This window comes from Corvus cornix, chromosome 3 (genome assembly GCF_000738735.6).
Source record: "Corvus cornix cornix isolate S_Up_H32 chromosome 3, ASM73873v5, whole genome shotgun sequence".
Taxonomy (NCBI): domain Eukaryota; kingdom Metazoa; phylum Chordata; class Aves; order Passeriformes; family Corvidae; genus Corvus; species Corvus cornix.
Window position 1 is genome coordinate 105,970,331 of NC_047056.1, and position 18,424 is coordinate 105,988,754.

Here is an 18,424-nt window from a genome sequence, read left to right on the forward strand (position 1 = left end):
TTTTACACCACATAGGACACAACCCATTACCATAAGAACTTGTCAGGGCCAAGAAATTAGCAAGAGAGGACAAAGACATTGGAAGTCAAGAAATATTTAGAATTCTCTTCACAAACTATCACCAAAATTTAGAGCTACATAGTTACTCTTTGTAACTGCAAAAGCCTCAGATCTTTAAGCCTTTACCTCAAAGAATGATGCCTTTACTAACTGGCAGACTTTTCTACTGAAGAGTTTTTGCCCATTTCTTGGAATTATTTTGTTCTGACTACTGCTGGAAATGAGAGGCCATGCAAGATGGACTTGGGACCTCATTTCCAGCTATTATTTCCTTTGTAAGTCAATAGTATATCTCAGTATGATAATGTTTATATTCATCTAAATTTGAACTAATTTTTCAGCAATATTTGTCACTATCTCTTAAGAAAACAAGTTCTCATTCAGTACTGTATTATTACAAGTACTGAACATCAGTTCTACTAGACTCAATATAAAAAATTGAAGAGTGACTACAACTTACTTAGTCCACATTTCTTACATAAAAGTTTGAGCAAAGCTCTTTATTAGCTTGTGCTCTGACATTAGAGTCTTAACGTACAGGTTTGCTCTTAAACCCAGGGCATAGTAAAGTTCTCTCAGACATGGCTCGATGGTTTGGGAAATGCTAGTGCATTTCATTGTACTTTCATCAAGTACTCACTTGTTACAGAAAAATCTACTCAATTGTTCCATAAATGCCAGGCTGTAAAGCACGTATGTCCACACTGGCTTGCTTTTGATAGCCCTTTGTTTCTTCACTGACCAACAGCATTGTAAAAACCCTTTCCTGCTCTATCTTACCCTTCTGCCAACACAAAATGCAACTTCTCAGCTTCTGCTTTGACAACTGAGAAGTCAAACTTCCACAGTCTGTTTTCTCACAACTGCTCTCCAACAATTGAGCTGTTGTTGCTTTTGCAGGTACAAATATAGACTAGATCTGAACCCCTGTATGAAATGGAGCCAGGAGCTATTCTGAGGCCCTGAGGCCAAGTGGAATAGAATGGTTTGTTTCCACAGAATTAGACTCTTCCTCTACCCAAACTGCTTATGGGGAAGATGCATGGCAGTGCTAACTCCTGACCTGTGCCTGAATGCTAGGAGAATGCTAACTGGAGAAGGCTAAAACCATACCAGAATTCATCATTAATAATTTAGCAGTATGTATGATAATACTCCAGTGCTATCATGACTCCTATATTCAGCTGATTTCTAGAGGTAACGTATCTACCTTTGCAGGTCTTTTTATAACGATTCTGTATCCTGCATTCACTCCCTAGAATGCAGATTCATTCAGACATTCAATCAGACCACATTTTCTGAACTGTCAGATTTGCTTTTAACTAATGTCTGACATTAGGCATGTTTTGCCTGTATTTGTGTATCCTCAATCATTCTGTGTTGTATCTGTTCATCTGTTTTTCTTGGTTCTTCTATAGTAAAGTGCCTCTCATTAAGGGTTCTGAAATTCTTGATGCTACTCTTGTACATTTAATTAGTGTATGACATTACAGGGCTGGAAGGGATCTCCACTGGTCTCTTCTTCTTAAGATGAATCAATGTTATGTTATTTTCAGCAGATACTTATGCATCCTGTCATTAGGAAGCGCACATGATGAAAGTTTCATTATTTTCATAGAAAATCCCATCTAGAATTCCATTAATATCATTAGCTAAAATCTAATCTGAATCACTTTTGTTGCAATACACTCCATTATATATTAGCTCATCTACCATGGACATATAAGTTAAATTACTGCCCTTTACTTGAAAACTCTTACTATGTCCTTCAGTTGTCCCTTGTTCAGTCTAAACAACTCTATTTTATACCTGCCATAGGATTCACCTGATTAAACATGGATATCTAAAGCTTAATTTTTCTTTCTTCACAGTCAGAGGAAAGTACACAGTTCATCTCATCCTTAAGTACTGACCTAGATAGATTAGACAAGTGTTACCTATTTCTCCACTGACTATGGCAGGATTTTAAGGGGATTAGTGAATGAATAGAGCTTTATGTTGTAAACATGTTAAGTATTTCTGTTCTAGCACAGGTGTTACCCTTTTGTGAAAATATGCAGCAAATCTGCCTCTTGTCTTCAAATTACCCATATCAAACTGCCATATATTCTCTGCTGATTGCTTTCTCTGATATATAAATATATATATATATATGTTTGTGTGTGTGTGTGTAAAGCAATGCACTATGAAAATTAGCCGAACAGTCTATGTTGCTGGATTCCTCCCTCTACAACTGTCAAGCACTTTACATATGGCACTTTGGATAGCCCCAAATCTTCTCAGAAGTGCCTTGAATCCATCTGCCATGCACTTGACATGCCTTGAACTCATCATCAAGCCTCCTTAACTAAATATCACTTTTTCATAGCTAAGGAAGCCAAATCACTTTTTCATAGCTAAGGAAGCCAAAGCTCCCATGACACTTGTCAGATTGAAAGTGCTCCAACCTCTGTGCATACCTGCAAATATCCTTTTGAGGAAGCACAGTGGTTTTAATAGCCAAGTCTTATGTGGGGTGAAAAACAAGCAACCTCATTACCCTGTCATTAGTCTCTCACTCTCTATAGTTTGTTTCCATACATCTTTCTTCCTCATATTGACACTGCAGCTTCCCAGGACAGTTCTGATGCTCTTCCTTACAAAACTATAATTTACTGTCAATTTTTTCACAGAATGAATCTGCTATTTCACCATCTGCCATTTAATTGCTATTACTGCTATTACTTTAGACTCTTATTTGTGTTGGCTAAGGACCACAGCAGAGACTGGGGACATCTTTTGTCAGGTACTGGCAGAACTGACATGGAAAAGCCTGAAGTGATGCTTTCTTCTGTCACACAAGAGACTCCCACAGAACCTCCTCAAATTCTTAGTCTCTTTCTTCCAGAACATTTCACTGATGCCCCCTTAGTAAATCTGCCAGGCAGCAGGATAATTTCACAATAATCTGTTATCACAAAATGCTTCAGACATATTTTTAAATATGCAAAATGACAACTTTAAATTCCCAGTCCTGGCCTCTGTAAAGATAAATTGGACAATATACAATTAAATTGATAAATTGTGGGTATTTGAAGCCAAAGGAGACTCCTGAGTGCCTGACTGGATCTTTTTTTTTTTGCATCTAAGAAAGAGTTATACTGCATGGAGTGCTAAAGGTCCCGGTCAAGCTGGCTTCAGTGTCTCAGAGGCTACTTAGGCTATCAGGAAAAGTAACATTTCTGCTCAACAGATTTTATAGTTTATTTCTAAATGCATTATTGCTGAACATCGAGTTGCAGATACGCACACAGAGTTTTGCTTGTCCTTCTGAGGGATTACATGCAGAGGGTACAAGAATAAAATAATTTGACTTCAACGGCATGATTATTGCCAAAGACTCTCCTCTGAAGACAGGCTGAGAGAGTTGGGACTGTTGAGACTGGAGAAGAAAAGGCTCTGGGAGACCTTACAGCACCTTCCAGTATCTAATGGGGCTATAAGAGAGCTGAGAGGGACTTTTACAAGGGCATGGAGTGGTAGGACAAGACAGAATGGCTTTAAATTGACAGAGGGAAGTTTAGACTAGATACTAGGAAGAAATTCTTTACTGTGAGGGTGGTAAGTTGCCTGTCTTACTGAAAGGTTCTTCAGTGAAGTGTAACATTAGTTTCCTTTCCAGTTTGTCCTTTGCTCCTGAGGAAGCAATCTCTGTCATTCCTCTGAAGGAGTCAGAAAACAGTGGTAAGGACTAATAATACCAAACAGCACTGTAATTTCCTATGGGGAAAACATATTTTCTACCAGTAATTATTGCCAACAGCAATCTTGGAAATATCGTATAACTTATTGTTTAAAACATCAAACAGAAGGAACTGCTTTGTATCAAGGATGACTAATGCAGGAACATGTGCTTCCACACATGCACACACACATTAGATAAAATGTTGATGTTTAGAGGTTTACAAGACATAAACATTGACTTTGAGGTCTGCTTAAGTTTACACTTGAATTTAGAATGAAAACATAGCAGTTAATGTATAACCACGATGGACATGAATAGGCAAAACCAGCCGCAATTGCTACGGACAGGCTTCTCCAACCTGCTTAGTACTGCAGTTGCAGGAAGATCAGAGCTATACAAGAAAATCAGTCAGCTGTGCTTGAGAAAGCACAGCAGAGGCTAAAGCCACAAATAAAAAGTTATTCAACAATTATACCCAGGTGCTTTACAAACAATAGATGCTTTGTTGGGGAGTGCGAAAAACACTCATTTGCTTTGTGTGATGAAGCATGTGCAGATGAAGTGGGGTGTGTGATGGAAACTGAAGTGTCCACGGGCTTAATCCTGCCCAAAGTTACTTTGGAACAACTCCCACCATCTTCAAATGACAGAACTATCCCTTAGGTAGAAAAATTCATCTCCAGATTAAGCTCTCACAAACCATGGCAGATGGCTGTGATGCTGGGATTTCTGCCAGGGTCCAGATTTTGGTCATGGAAAGTGACTCCCCTTACCCTGCAAGAGGGGCACAGAAGGGCCTTCTTTAGGTGGTGTTCAGTCCACAGGGAATAGCCAGGATGGACACTGCCTGCAGCAATTCAGCATCTCCACACCATGGTTCCTGCCTGAGCTCTACGGGATTACTCTGCTCTGCTAGACAAGGGTTTATGCCTGTGAGTAGCTACATGGAGGTCAGTTTAAGTGCCCTTCTGGACCGGGACCTGGTGCTCATTCTTTCTTGAGGAAGCAACTGGAACACTCATCCTTTGAAAAAGGTGAACTTTCTCTCAACTGGAGTGGCTTTGATTAGTAAGAAAGGTGGGCTTTATACCACTTTGTACTTCATAAATGTAATCCATTATTTTTAAAGCTCATTTTAAATAGACCTGACATTTGCACTAACTAGCAAGCAATCTCTTGTGCCACTGGGTTTGCTTAAGATAAGCCAGCATTTCCTTCCCAGATCCATGAAGATTCTGTAGGAATTTTCTCCTTGTCAATATTGTCACATTAAAGAATTAGTGAGTGCTAGCAGACATCTTCATGGTAAGGAGCAGCAGCAAAGTGGATTGCCATACTGTTTTAGCTGATCATAGGATCAGTCCAAACCAGTGTCCCCTTCAGTCACATGGAATAACAGGTACTGCATTAATTACCAGCTTTGTAAATGTCATTTTCAAAAAAACCCCTTATTCCAATACACAAACATCTAGAGTTTACCCATGGGTATGGATTTAGCATGTATTTAAGTGCTTTGCTGGTACTGCATGATGGAGTTCAATGAATCAAGCTAAATTTCTAACCAATAAACACAAGTTATGACAGAGCCAGGAGTTCTACTTCAGATATTCCTTGGGGGAGTTTAGACAGACAGCTTTGATTCAAAAGGCATGAGCCTACTGCAGAAGGGAGTCCTTCCCATGAATTCAGAGGGCTTTGTATTGGGCCCAGGGAAAATCAAGTGCCAATTTGCAGATGACTGACTGGCATAGTTTAACACAAAGCAACTGTAGCTGGTAGCACTTAACCGGCATATACTTATTTTCAACATCCTTTCTGCTTTGTTGATGTTACCTCTTCCTTTTCCATGCCATTTGCAACACATCATTAGACTCACTGCAAATTTGTGGGTGTAAATTTTATCCCTGGGGATGAAACCTCAACAGGGGTGAATAAACAATCTCCCCTTCCCCAACCAAATCCCAACTGTGCATCACATTTCATGGAAATGATCAGCAGTTCCACTATCAAAACATTCACGCCTTATGAGTAATATTTATGATGGGAGTTTTTTATGTTGGGTTTTCCCCCCAAGAAAAAAAGAGGAATAATTAACAGAAATAGACCAAATGAGAAATTTCCACATTATTACCCTTATTTTCATAAGGCTTTCACAGGAAAGTAAAAGCTTTTGCAAGTAATAAAAGTCCTCATTAAACATCTTCCTTTCTTTTGGAAATGGGGTAAATGATGAAGCAGATTGACTTTAAAAAATAAATAGGACTATAAATACATAAAAGTCATTGCTTTCCTCCAGTAATTTAATATGAGCATCCTACTCTGAAATAAGGAAAAGTTTATTCACTCACAGAAAGAATAGAGCAGATGTGAGGTTTTTCCGTCAGCTTAAGTGCTGCCTTGGTAAGGTGAGTTGTCCGACTACATTAAACAAACATTTTAGTCAGGCATCACACAGGAAAATAAACAGTAGCAAAGGAAACATGAAAATATTAAAGGCTGTTATTCTTTGGCCCCTTTTCCTGCGAAGCAGGTGATAAAATATTACTGTGTTTCCACAGGTAAGGAAACACGCTCTTAAACACTTTGCAGAAATACATATTACGATCATCACTTAAAATGTCAGAAGTGGATAGGACTCAACTGTGACAGCGCACAGGAGGCTGCCGAGAAACGCTGCAGGAGCAGAAGATTTAGCACACTGGGCCTGGTTGCTGGGCTACCTAAAGCAGCCTTCTGGCAGCAGCAAATTCAGAGAGGCAAAAAACGTCTTGCAGGAGACAGACGTACAGTTACCTGAATTCAGCATAGACCTCTCTTGAATCCTAATTAATCAGATGTTAGTGAGAGGGAGAGACATTATCTGCTGTATCATTTTTGACATCTTTCTGTCCCACTGAGCATCAAAGAATGCACACAGGAAGAGAGCAGACCTGCTGAGCTCCATTGTTTTTGCCCACCTGTGATATACTGTGCTACACTGCACAGATGAAACACGGTTTAGTTTATGTAGATGGAATTTATGTACCATGTCAGTCATTTCTGTTCGCCATGGAATTTTGTCTGGCTATCCATCATGTCTGAAATTCTATACAGATTTAAATATAAAACATCCTTGAAATGGTTTCTACATTGTAGCCAGAAGTTATCTAAAATGTACATTCATCAGAAGAAACAAAGCAATCACTCTTTATTACCAGGGCTTGGATTTCAATAAGCCTGGAAAACCAACTTGAAAATCTCCTGGTCTGCGTTCAAAGATCTGTACAGTTGCCCAGTGCCCAGGGGGTAGGGAAAGATTTTATTCTCCTGCCCACTATGAAAGATGTAGGTGTGAGATTGCAAGGCGCTACCTGAAATCCTTTGTAGTATCAGTTTCTGTCTCTATTTTAAAATGCACTGCATGCACTGTCTGGCCAGCGTGGTTTGGAGAAGCTGCTCATGACAAACATACATATACATTTATAAGGTTAAACTAGTGGCTCAAACATACATATACATTTATAAGGTTAAACTAGTGGCTAGGCAGGTTCAGTAGAACAACTGCTGCCCTGGGTTGCAGGTCTATGTACAGTTCTGCTGTTGACCAGCTATGTGATGCTGGGCAATAGCTCATCCCTTGTCTCGAACACTGGGTTCTTTTTTCAACATGCTGGTACAGCATTTGACATAGTAAAATGAAGATGAGAATATAATGTGCATATCCCCCTTAGCTGTGCATGCCTCAATGGACAGGTTTTGTTCCATTCAGCATGGAACGCAGAGCTCTTTTGATTTTGTTCCACAAAAGAAAATAAAAACCAAAAGTACTATGTTGTCTTCTGTGCTGGATTTAGATGTGCTTATCATAACTTCTGTTGTATTTTAATTCAAAAAGCAAAGCAAGAAAGAAAAGTAAACTAAATTTTAGCTGTGCAATTATACTGCTTTTATAAATAATTTTTCAGGGGCAAAACCTCTTATTTCACCATTTCATGTGAAGTTTTTTATCAAGTGATTACCTAATACCTTAAGCACTGGTTTTTACCTCTGAAAAATAGAAGCAGAATAGGTGGAGGTGCTACTGAGTTCCATGAACACAACACCGTGTACTGTCCCTAGCCAAGTATTTTGGTTAGATGGGTATTTCCACAGCACTTCAGTCCCAGAAAAAGAGCTCCAAAAATTTCCCATCTCAACTTGTCAGGAAATTGAGGTGGAAATGTAAAATGAGTTTTCAAAGAAGGCAGGAAACAAACAACACTCTCACTAGAAATCAGCAGCTGTAAATTCTAATGCAGCCAAAGTATGAGATATCTGACTGTCCTGGCAGCAAGGGTAAAAGCTGCATGGACAATTTGGAACACATTGTTTTCTGAAGCAAAATGAACAGTCAGTAGATACTGACTGGCATTTGTGGTTTCTAGTAGAGAGAGTCCCTCTGTGATCAGTAAAATGCATCAGTCATCTGCAGGGTGTGATTCGCCTTTCCTGCTTTAACGCCAGCTATTCAGACAGCATGATGTCCATAGTGATCAGATGAAGACCACCCATAATGTTGCATTTAAAATCTCTCTGATAAATAAAAAGAACTGGACTAGAAACAGATCTCAAGCCATGATAACTCGTGAGGTTGGAATAATTCAAACCCAGAATGCAGCCTCCCAGTTGGCTTCCTGGAGATAAATAACTTAAGTCAATGTAAAAGCTTCTGTTCCATTTTCATAGCAACTGGAAGCTTACGTTTAACTGGCTTTTGATGTAAATTTATCTCCCAGATGCTATTTGATAGTTGTGCAAAATTTATTCTACAATAAAAGGTTTCACTCTGGCACCTCAGGGATGTAATTTTATGTTCCTGTACATCCAACAGGGAGAAGCTGCTACTGCTGGGAGACAAGCCTCCATACCTCATCTGGGACTCACTTCCTATACAGTCCTGTGGGCATAAAAGTGGAGTGCCTTAGCCCTTTTTTTACTCTGTAAAACAAGGGCAATGTAAACACTCCACATGAAATCTGAACGTCTCCATGCTTCGAACAAGATAAAATTTGAATCACAGCTCTGGAGTTTTATCTTAATTCTTTGTCTTACAACTTCAGTTGGATGTTTTAATTAACTAGGCATCTCCTGTTTCCAGTTTGCACTCGTGCAACAGCCTAAACTAATCTGAAAGCCTTGTTTCAGGCTTCTGAGTCCCCTCCTTCCCAACCTGCCCCAACAGCACAAAGCAGACCTCCCCCTGCCCCAGGCCACAGTGCTCCCCGACCAGGTTAAACAAACAGGGAGATTCCTCCAGGGAAGTCACAGGTTCAAGATCACAAAGGACCCATCTCGTTTGGGCCAGTTGGAGGGTTTTTTTGCTATTGTGCTTATCTGTATCTTCTCTGTCATCCAGACATTAACCTCTGACCTGGGAGCCCGCCTCTCAAAAAAGCCGTGCGGTGTTTACCCATTATGTAATGTCTGTGCTTTTGCGGAAATTTTACAGAAACAAATGGAGGAAGTTTGCCAGTCAAAGGGCTGGACAATAAATCCTGTCCCGTGTAGATAGAATGGTTTACTGTCACTGTAAGTCTGCTACTGGCATCTGTCACCGAAGAAATGTTTACAAATTTCAGGGCACTGGAGTGCCAAAGTATTCCAGCACTGCAGGACTGTACATGATTTGTAGAACCACCACTAGTGTGCCAGATAGGGGTAGCCTTGTTTTGCTAGCCTGAATAAACAGAGTGACAATGTTTCAGATAAGTCAGGGTCACTAATGTTCAATATTTCTGTCTATTCATCTCCTAAGTTCATAAATACAGGTACCCAAAAGCTTGTTTGTTCTTCTTCTGCCCTAAGATACCTTTGCTAGAAGTTAAACCAGGTAAGCACAGTCCCTTCAGCCCCTTTTGCTTATTTCTGATGGGTCCTTTGTTATTTATACACTGTATGTTCCCACCCTTCCTTACAATCCATTTTCTTTACAGTCCCTGCTGTCTCTTCTCCTTCTGTACTGTTTCCCCATTGGGACAAGACATTCTATTATGTTCCCTTTCTGGACATTGTCATCACAATTCCTCTTGTTGTGTAACTGGAGCTTCTACATATTATCAACTATCAAGTTAGGACAACTGAAATATGTGTTTGGATAAGAAGCAGGAACAAACATGATTTGGAACACTGGGACAGATAGGTAATGTAATTCTTCCTTCACTGACTCTTTCGGCTAAGGGCCCGATCCTGCAGCAACTGAATGGAGCTTTTCACTGTCAGTGTCAAGAGGAGAAGCACTTGGTCTAAGAATTCTGCTCTAATTAAGTTTCAAATCTCATTTCCTTTCAGAGGAGAGAAAACATTGTTGTGACTAAGCTTTGGATGTGGTAACAAATCCCTGGCAGGTTGGTTTGTTTTAACGGACGTATTAGATTTAAGGAAACTTTTACCACCTTTTCTGCCCTTAATCATAGCTTTTATTACAATTATAGTAATGCAACAGAAGTACATGCCAAAGGCAATATGTATATTTTTAATGAGTTGACATGCAACCTTCCTGGAGAGGAGAAACAACTTCATTTGCTGAACATTTCTGAACCATATCTAGCAATTTATTAAGGGACAAGAAAATGTTTAGAAAAGCATCTACCACAAATTCAGAGGCTTCAGCAACTCACAGATGAGCAGTATCATAAGACAGACTCAGTTGTTGTGCTAGATTTAGCAAATTTTTGCTGAATGGTAACATTTTCTATTGTCCTCAAACAATAAAAGAGAAGGTTAACAGGCAATATCCAGACGCTCAAAGATTATTAATCCACGCATGTGGTCCTGAGTCACTGGGCTGTAAAACATCATCAGTTTCCAAAGATGCAAACCAAAGCGGAATTCTGCTTGAGAGAGATGCTATCACAAACCCAAAGGAACTAGTTGCATCAATAAGGCCTATTTATGCAAGTTTTACAAGACACTGGCTCCCAGGGGTTTTCATTCTGGTAGAATTAGTTCAGTCAGTCACATCCTATGAGTGAAGAGCCCTCCGCCTGGTTTCTTGCCTCAATTTACCTTACAGCTTGGACACAGGTCAGACACTGGTGCACATAAGAAATTACAACAGGCAGACAGGCACACATCTACCAGGCTCATTCACCTGGGGGCTGAGGAGCTCACAGGGTCAGTCTCCAACAGCAGCACACAAAATCCGTTCTGTTAAATTATTTCTGCCCACTGCTGTGGCCTGGGCCAAACAACACATACAAACAATGGCTGGCCATGCTTTTTTGGAGGTTAACACAGGCCAAGGACCATTTCCAATACAACTCTGGCTATGAATAACCTGTTTTTTAGAGGTAAAAGTTTATCTGTGGGGACCAGAGAAGGATTCCTGGCTTGTGGAGATGTGACCCCACAGACCTCCACATACCTTCCTCTGAGACAAAATTATCAAAGACACTTGAACATCTCGTGTAGGTATGACTGCATGCTTGCTTTCTCCTTGGTCACCAGGAAACTGACATCAATTAATAGGATCTCAAGCAACTAATTATAGGACTCCTACCAGAAATGTGTATTATCAACCCAGGAGCCTGATTTTGTCAGGCACAGGACACTGCGAGGGAGTGACTGTCATAACGTCCGGTTTGTACAATAAAACTGGGGCTGTCCAGGCTGGCAGCACAACCCCCCACTGCCCATCCTGCTTTTGGTCTCTGTACAGTCCTACAGTGAGCCTCCCACACAGACCAACACACCCACAGATCCGTGAAAGGCACAGCCCCTCACTGCAATCCCAGTTACTCTGGCACATCTGTTTGGATGATTAGTAACTAAAATTTAACTGATAGAAGACAGATCCCAACTGGAAATGTAGGAATGTGTTTTTACTACTATTAATGCAATCAAAACTTCCTTCTTGCTATTATTACTGTGTTAGCACGTCAATTTTATTCCAAATTGTTTTAAACTGTTAACTTACCAAAATACCTGGAGTATAGCACAATTCACGTTCTGGTTTTCATTCTAAACTTAACATAATTTATCTGAAATTATTCTGCTTCTTGAAGTTGTTTATCTTGCTAGAATGTGAAAAATATGTGTACAATATGCACTGGAGGAACGTTAATCTTTCTCTTTATACCCAAAAAAATGTTGAAATTCAGTGCATAAAGTAACTTCTAGTGTCTTTGTAGGCTGAAGGTCCTTTTCTGAATTTACCAATATTCCAATTCAGATGACAGAGTCTATACAGCTGGCTAAAACATAGCTTAAAAAAACAGATGCAAAGAACCCTTTGTGAAACTGATGACTGTTTCATATTCACCATCCAATATAAATGAAATGCAAAAAGTAAGCAGACATAAGTCACATAAAGTAGATTGTAAAAGGAGTGTTTTAATCACATGAGAAATCACGTCAGTAGTATAGGTCAGTTTGCTTAAGAAATATATATTCTTTGGGAAAATATTTTGTTATTTTGCCTGTAAGATTTTTTTTTAATTCACTCATATGAGATTTTCCTGTGCCCATGGTCTTAATTTTAGAAAAGACCAGACCTGTTATTCTTCAAAACTGATGCTTTAATATTAAAAAACTAAATCAATATTTACTAAATGAGAAAAATACAAAAGACGGTTTAACACAGAAAAGGTGCTCACCAATGCAGTCGACGCTGAAGAGATTTATGGAGGTCGTTATTGAAGACTCATCACAGGTCTTCATCCCTCGCAGTGCAAACCTCACCAGGGAGGCCTTGACTCCCTCGGGGAGGAAGGACAGCAGGTACACGGGCATGTACAGAGCATAGCGAAGCTTGCACAGCAAGGGGGTCATGAGCTTCCCCTGGGGGGACTGAGCCATGCGCTCGATCGTCGGGAACAGCAGCACGGAGCGCAGAACCTGCCAGACCACGAGAAACCACTGTCAGCAAGGCCACAGCACCACAGCCCAGCCTGGCAGACTGAATCTTTAAATGAGCCTCCATCGCAATGAAATGGGGCTTCCAGGCGCGTTGCCCCTCAGGCTGTGTGGTGTGCCCAGGTTCAATTTCTTTAAAAGGTGAAGCAAACAAGTACACGGCTATGAAATTATGCTTTATGATAAGACAGGGAAGAACTCAAGAGGTGAGTGGCCTTTGGGAATCAATATGAACCAGGAAGCACCAGCAGGAGTAACCCCAGCAGAGGGCAGCAGGCAGGAGCCCTCCGCTCAGTCCCAGAGGGTTTTTTACGTCAGGAAAAGTACGCTGCTTTTCATTTCACCTGGTAAACTATTTTCTCTAAGTAAACCAACTAATCAAATTAGAAAATGTCAGCTGCTGCGATGATAACTTTACAAATTGACAACACAGAAGGTTTTCAATCTGCAGCTCAATACAGGTAAACTTGGTCAGAACAAGAAGCAGCACACAGCCCCTTCATTTCAGCGTGTACGCTGGCACACAATACTGCTTTTTATATGTTAGAATGATATACACATATTCTGAAGCTGGTAATTACTTCATGTTATAATAATACACTATAGCCTTAAAATACAAAGAAATTAATTAAAATCACACCCACACAAATCAAAACTGAGTTAATAAACCAACTCTGAGTTATATTTCAATGCTAAGATCAAGCAAATATTCTAAAAGAATAACTTCATTTTTTTTCTATAAGTGAAAATATATTGCAATAATTCATATAGGAATAACCCTCAAAGAGACACACCCCTACCTTAGAGAAGTATCAACAAAAAGAAGTAAGAGGATCTGAATATTGCATTGGCAGGTAATAAGGCATAAACAGCTGGGCTTTCTTGGTGACTCAATATCAATAAATGTAGTTACATATGTCTGCTTACTGCACATCATTCTACATGTTGTGCAAATTAGTATTTTTGTAAAATATATTTTATGATAATTTTCTTTGCTCTCGGACAAGACTTGGCTAATGTATGCCACTACATATGTATGCAGCACTGCTGGTCCCAGCAGGTCTCCAATGGAAGGCAGGGCACGCCACCAAGAGATGCTCCCAAAATCTGGGCATTGTAACATAGCAAACAGCAAAGATACAAACATGATAAAATCAGAGAATCCTTTAGGTTGGAGAAGGTCTTTAAGATCACGGGGCCCAGCTGTTAACCTAGCACTGCCACACTCATGAATAAACCATGTTCCCAAGTGCTACATCTACACATCATTTAAATACCTCCAGGGACAGGTGAATCAACCACTTCCGCTGGCAGCCTCTTAAGTGCTTGACAACCCTTTCTGTGAAATCTAATCTATCCAATCTAAACCTCCCCTGGGCACAACTTCAAGCTGTTTCCTCTTGTCTTATCACTTGTTCCTTGGAAGAAGGGACTGATCCCCACCTGGCTCCAACCTTCTTTCAGGTAATTATAGAGCAATATGGTTCCACTGAACCTCCTTTACGACACTCATCTCCCTCACCCGCTCCTCATCAGACTTGTGCTCCAGAGCCTTTCCCAGCTCTCTTGTCCATCTCTGGACACGCTCCAGCAACTCAGTGTCCTTGTTGTGAGGGCCCAAAACTGAACACAGCACTTGAGGGGTGGCGTCACCAGTGCCCAGTACAGGGTGACAATCACTGCCCTCGTCCTGCTGGCCATCGACAACTGTGTGCCTAAGCTGTGTAGTAGATCACGAACCATTTCCCCTCTGATTACGGGGGCTTCATTCTGCTTACTGTCCATGTCTGGATACCCAGAGAACAAATGATCAGAGTCAGGTATAAATCTGCTGGCTCTTCCTGTTTCTTCCCTCATCGCTCCCTGCAGCTGGAAGCACAGAGAACACTAACCGTGCTCCTGAACCCTTAATCAGTTGTCACAAGGCCCTGAAGTCTCCCTTGATTGTCCTTCGGCTGCTTGTTGCAACTTCATTGCTGTCTACCTGAAGAATCAATAATGGATAATAATCCAAGAGCTGCACCAGGGTGGGAAGATGGGAGGCTTTCTCTCCACATCTTTAACCTGGGCCCAGGGAGGAAGTGGGCTTCCGTAAGAAATGGTCCTTCTGTTTCCTTCAGAATGAGTCTCCTATGAAAATGACACATCTTTCTTTTTCATGGAAGCAGTTTTTATGGAAGCAAGTTGTAGAGTGCCAACCTCAGCAACACCTCCAAGCCAGGTGAACCATTGTCCTGGTTATTGTTCTCGCAGAGCCTCACACCTGTCATTCCAAGGCACCTGGAGAGGTGGGGCAGTCCCAGAGGATATACGCTGGCTGTGCCAGGCAGGAACTTGTCACCACTGCCCCCTGTCCCTTAAGTCACTGTCTTCAGCCAGGCAGAGAGAGGGCAGGGAACCCTCCATGTCATGCATCCATCATCAGAAGCTGTACTTCTTACAGTATTTTAAAAGCAGACTTTGAAAGAGTTATTTTTATAAAATACAGAACTATTTTAAGAAATCCTTCTACTTTCCAGCTGATATTACTTTGGTTTGAGACAAAGAAAAATACTGTCTGAGGGAAATCAATCCTGGGCCTCTTTTTATTAAAGGCAACCAGCAGCTGAAGTATAGGAATGCGAAACTTTTACTAAATTACATGGTAGTTTCGTGATATTTCAGCTAGGAGCTGAACCCAAACTGTTGTGATCTAAAGCAGATTTGACCTGCGTTCCCAGGCACACTTTAATCCTTTGACATTGCAGTTTATAGATATAGGATTAGTTGCTTGGAGGGCTGCACTAACCACAGGGGAAGCTGCTAAACCTTGGCAGAAGAAGGACAAACCAAGAAAGCTGTTACCCTGTCCTGTGCATTCCTGCATTTTGTAATGGGCCACAAATTTAAAAGATGGAGGATAATTTAATTTTGGGGTTGTTTTTTTAAATATTTTGCAGACAATAATAGAGGAATGTAGAACTTGCATTTTTCAAACACTTATCAACTATTTCTTAGTTTACTGCTAGATTCACAAACCAGGATCTTGAACTGTGCATTTCACTGCAGAATAGCTGCAAGATGCAGTCCAACTTCTTTGCCATAGAACTGTAGATATGACAGATTTAACCCACTTTGTTATAATGACACATATAATCACAAAAAAGTATGTCGTATTTGTGTCTTGAAATAAGTGAAGTAGAAACATTCATGTAAAATTTAGGAAATTAATAATATTCAAATGCACAACATCAATTAATATATTTTTTTTTTACTTTTCAAATGCCTAGATCTTATCTATACACAGTTTACACTAGCTGAAATCAGGTAGACGGCACAGAACTATATTCAAGCTAAAATTTTTGTAATTATTATAAGACCAATTATTCTGAAAATGGAGGACATTGCCTGTCATAAGCACCAGGTATTGTCACAACTATGAATGCCACAGTAAATACCATGAAATAATGTGTAAAGGTTAATGATCTCCTTATTTATGGAAACCCTTCTCATAATTAATGAAGTTTCTTGTAACAACCTTCAGTCAAAATACAAAAAGTATTACAAATATTTATTTATATAATATAAAATATAATATATCCATGCATATATGTAAGTTTAGATATAATGCACAAATGTTAAAAATATTAGTGAGTGAAATTCAGATTCACCTAGTTTAAACTACCCCCATTTCAAAGTCCAGTAATTTTTATCTGTTAAGCACATGGAAAGGCAGAGAGCTGGACAACTGGAGACACTGGAAAGAGAGACTTGAGTGGATCTGGGGACTACAGAAAGTTGGCCAGTGACTCCACTGAAGGCAAACAGACCTTGTGTCCAGGAGTTGCTGAGAGCTGTGGCCTGTACCACCTATCCTTGACTCTGCTTTGGTCATCCCACTAAAAATAGTACATGTACTCTTAAATTGTACTGAAATTGTCACTACTGATGGTTGTGACAATCAACAAACAGTATTTGTACAACTGTAGTTCCATTTATTTACCATTTACTTATCATGCTATTGAACTGCAAGATTTCAACACTCAGGACGGCACATACACTGAAGTTCACTGTTCCAAGGCATAGACGCTCTCTGGGTTAGTCACTAAGGCAGCTGCATCTATTTCATAATTAATTTTTAACTCTACATTTCACAGAGCTCAAGCCCTGAATGGTTCAAGGGCCTGCAATCTGATGCAGTGTCTCAGAAGGTCCACTTTTTGTTGAGAACCAAAAGCTAACATTACCTGCAAACTCTTGACATAACTCGTGTGGGTGCCAAGGCAGCTCCTACTCCCTCGTCTAGCAGTGTATATATATCACTGAGAAAATGAAATGGTGCATGGCCTGAGCACGTGTCCAGAGAACAAACCAGCCCAGAACGTTCTGCCCTTGATTCTTTCAACACACACCACAGGAGGAAGGTGTGGGGACTTTGGGAGCTTCCCTTTTGACACTGTTTATCTGTTTTGGTATCTAGAGCAATCAGTCCAGTAACTTCAGGAATGTATGACCTGCACAGTAAACTTTAGAACACAGAGGGAAGAGAAACTACTTATTTTATAGGAAAAGTGAGCTCTCAAAGCAGAGAATATTAAATACCCATTCCAAAAAAGCATGGCATTAACCAAAGTGCTTTGTTTAGGAAGGATCCCCAATTAATATGATTCACTTCCCATGATAACTGGTCCCTATAAATATTAAAGAATAAAACAAAGGCTTCCAGCAAGCTACCTACATAGAGTACACATATATTCCTGTACATCCAGGCTTTTGATTGAGCTTTTATCTAAATCTATCCAAAGCAAAATGTAACAACTGAGTACCTTCAAGTCTTCACCGCATGATGGTTATGTCAACATGGGTTTGGATTTGCAGTAACAGTTGGAAGTTGTTTTGATTAAAATGAGAACAGAGTACAAAAAGTCAAACAATTAAATTTACAGTAAGTTGCTGTGTAACACTGCGCAATTTAATAGCCTCAACCACAACAGCAAAGGATTTCTGTAAAATGTTTCCGTATAAAAACACTGCAAGTATGCAAATTGGATAAAGTTAAAAACATCCCCACAGTAATATTTTCCACTAGTGCCTTCTACTGAATGAGTTGAAATATATTTTCAGAGACAATTTGAAGTTTGAGTGGGTAATACTACTTGTTTAAGGGACTGGTAAATGACAGTGCTGTGGCTGCAAAACCACGCTTAAAACCTGGATGCCGCTTACAACCAGTATTCAAAGAAGTCACTTGATTTTCAGAGCAGTTAAGTCCTTCCATGCCAACGAGGGGAGGTCAATGCTTTTGAAATCAGCCAGTTTTGATTACACAAGAAATGCTGGCTACAGACTCAGGCCCCCAGGTCTGTGCCTTTCTGAGCTCACACAGCCAAGGGCCTGCAGAGGGCTGTCACACTGTGCCACTGTGTCTTAATACAGAGACACTTTGCTAAGAGAAATAAAATGGGAGACAAGAGCAGTCAGGATGTGAAAAGGACACTGACCAACAGAAAGCAGCAGGAGCCATTTCAAAGAATTTTTTCGGAAGAGACTCCAAGTAGGTGAATTCAGTAACTACAGCCAAGCTTTCTCAGTCCTGTCCCTTGGCTCTCAATGGACAGACCACCCATGTCCATGACAGACCACAGGTATGCTCAGATAGCTCTATCAGAGCCATAAAATAGAAAGACTCTGATCCACTGAAGAAAATACTAGAAAGTGAAGCTTCCTCAGAAATAAACCACTGGTTCACTCTGCTTTAATGGCAGAAGAAATGGTCGCTGGAGGCTCTCA

General features: G+C 40.3%; 1 protein-coding gene across 2 annotated transcripts in view; it reads right to left on the reverse strand.

Moving 5' to 3' along the window:
• The window catches only part of LDAH (lipid droplet associated hydrolase), a 112,552-nt gene that overhangs the window by 26,906 nt on the left and 67,222 nt on the right, over positions 1 to 18,424 (reverse strand). For both annotated transcript variants that reach the window (XM_039569423.1, XM_039569422.1), the window contains one exon: positions 12,397 to 12,637. In XM_039569423.1, the coding sequence (XP_039425357.1) occupies positions 12,397 to 12,637 (241 nt within the window). The remainder of the gene's footprint in view (positions 1 to 12,396; positions 12,638 to 18,424) is intronic.